The sequence below is a fragment of the Sphaeroforma arctica genome (assembly GCF_001186125.1).
Source record: "Sphaeroforma arctica JP610 unplaced genomic scaffold supercont1.50, whole genome shotgun sequence".
Taxonomy (NCBI): Eukaryota; class Ichthyosporea; order Ichthyophonida; genus Sphaeroforma; species Sphaeroforma arctica.
In genome coordinates, this window is record NW_014040508.1 from 135,253 (window position 1) to 137,132 (window position 1,880).

The 1,880-nt window shown below is 39.6% G+C and overlaps 1 protein-coding gene across 1 annotated transcript; it reads right to left on the reverse strand.

The window, feature by feature from the left end:
* Nucleotides 1–126: 126 nt before the first annotated feature.
* On the reverse strand, nucleotides 127–1,616 carry SARC_01294 (hypothetical protein). The gene has a single exon (XM_014304998.1). The coding sequence runs from the start codon at nucleotides 1,473–1,475 to the stop codon at nucleotides 1,086–1,088; it is 390 nt and encodes a 129-aa protein (XP_014160473.1). The 5' UTR covers nucleotides 1,476–1,616; the 3' UTR covers nucleotides 127–1,085.
* Between the last annotated feature and the right edge of the window lie 264 nt (nucleotides 1,617–1,880).

Here is a 1,880-nt window from a genome sequence, read left to right on the forward strand (position 1 = left end):
TATATATTATATATTGTACTATATATATATATATTATATATATATATATTATATATATATATATATACATATATACATATATATTATTATATATATATATATATATATATTGTATATATCTTTTATCTCATACCTCTCTGTAACCATTCTTTTAGACCGACATATACGTACAACATTTTATATTATATCCTATCCACGATGCACCATCAATCTAATAAGAACGGGCGGGACCGTCTCGGTGTTGTCCGACCGCTCACTTCTATAGTCGGGCTCGTTAAAGTCTCCCCTCACGCAGGAGGTATATCCCAAAGCTAGAGCATAGACGAAAAAAATCTTCATCGTCATTGTATCGCTGCACCCATCCGGAATTCCCCTTATGTACTGTACGCCAAGCAAGAACGCCCACTGGACATTCTCTAAGCAGCATTCCCATTCGAAGCTCTTCCTTGCATATATAAGTCTTCTATTGTTTGCTGACATACCCGTGTCCAACCTCGCCACCGGTTCTTCTTATAGCGCCAATGCCTCAAAACCCATAGTCGAGACTATTCTTCTTCAATATACAGATCAGTGTGTATATTGTAGTCGCATTACACTGCCAGCATCTATACAATGGCAGAAAGGCATCTGGAATTGGCGCTACAACCCGGTCCGGAGGTCTCCTTCCGTTCCAATTACAAAGGTTTCCTTCGCAAATACCAACGAATTGTACGGTACAATGCTTCATTTCCCTCTTCAGCACGATCGTTTCGTATCAAGCAAAATGATGTTCGAATTATATCTGGAAGTCCTTTATGCAACCGCTCACTAGCTGAAAGTCATGCTCGCAACTTTCGTAGTCACGCTCTGCCAGAAGTGTCCATCCACAACTAACGACAGTGGAAACCTTCAAAGGTATATATCATACATCTGTATAGACAATAACCTAACGTTATATTCACATAAACGTAGAAATTTTATATACGTCGACGCATATATATACACACAAACAGGACTATAAATGAATGTACACGTATATATATATATATATGATCGTATTAATATGTTTGCATGTATATATAGCTACGTATATCGAACACAACAAACTATTGGTGCACAATATTGTACGTAACCACCCAAACAGCAAAGAATATGCCCAGAGCAGGTGCCACGGCCTCATTCATAAACGATTGCTCGCCCCCGAAATCGTTCGCATTCAGACCTCTAAACATAGGCAATCCCAATCCCAGCACCAGAGAGGTCACCAAGTATATCGCAATCGGCACACTCCCTTGCATAGCCGTTATACCGAACACAAGTCCGCATACGACAGCGAGGAGCATACGTGAGTGGAATATAAGGTCCATAAATTCGTCGAGGTCAGGGATGTCATCTACAAGTTGTGTGCTGAGTGTTTCACTGTCTTCCTTGCCAGCCAATTTGGGCGGCCCTTCTGACCGGGTTGCGGTCACCTGACGCCTGGATTTAGGACCCATATTCAAGCTCTAATATGTTAAATCAGGTAATGCGTGTGGTACGTGTGTTTTGGTTGAGTGTTCGATTGCTGTTGGGGTGTGTTTGTAAATAGTGTTGAGCGTGTGATCATTGCGATGTATTTTGTTTTGTTTTTGTTGTTTGTGCATAAGTATTGTATTGGGAAAAGAAAAATTGTCATCGTTTTCTTGTGAAATAACAAAGTGGAGAAAACCCAGTTTCGTTTAAATTTATTATTCCCACCCCCAATATACCGAGCCTTTATATACACCTTCACTACGACTTTCTTCTTGCCTGCCTCAGTTATGGCTAAATTATCACTGAAAGTGAAGCAAGTGACAACTGACAAGAGTAGTATTTATTTTGAAAATATGTAGTTTTATAAAAAGTAGACTAGTCGAGACTGT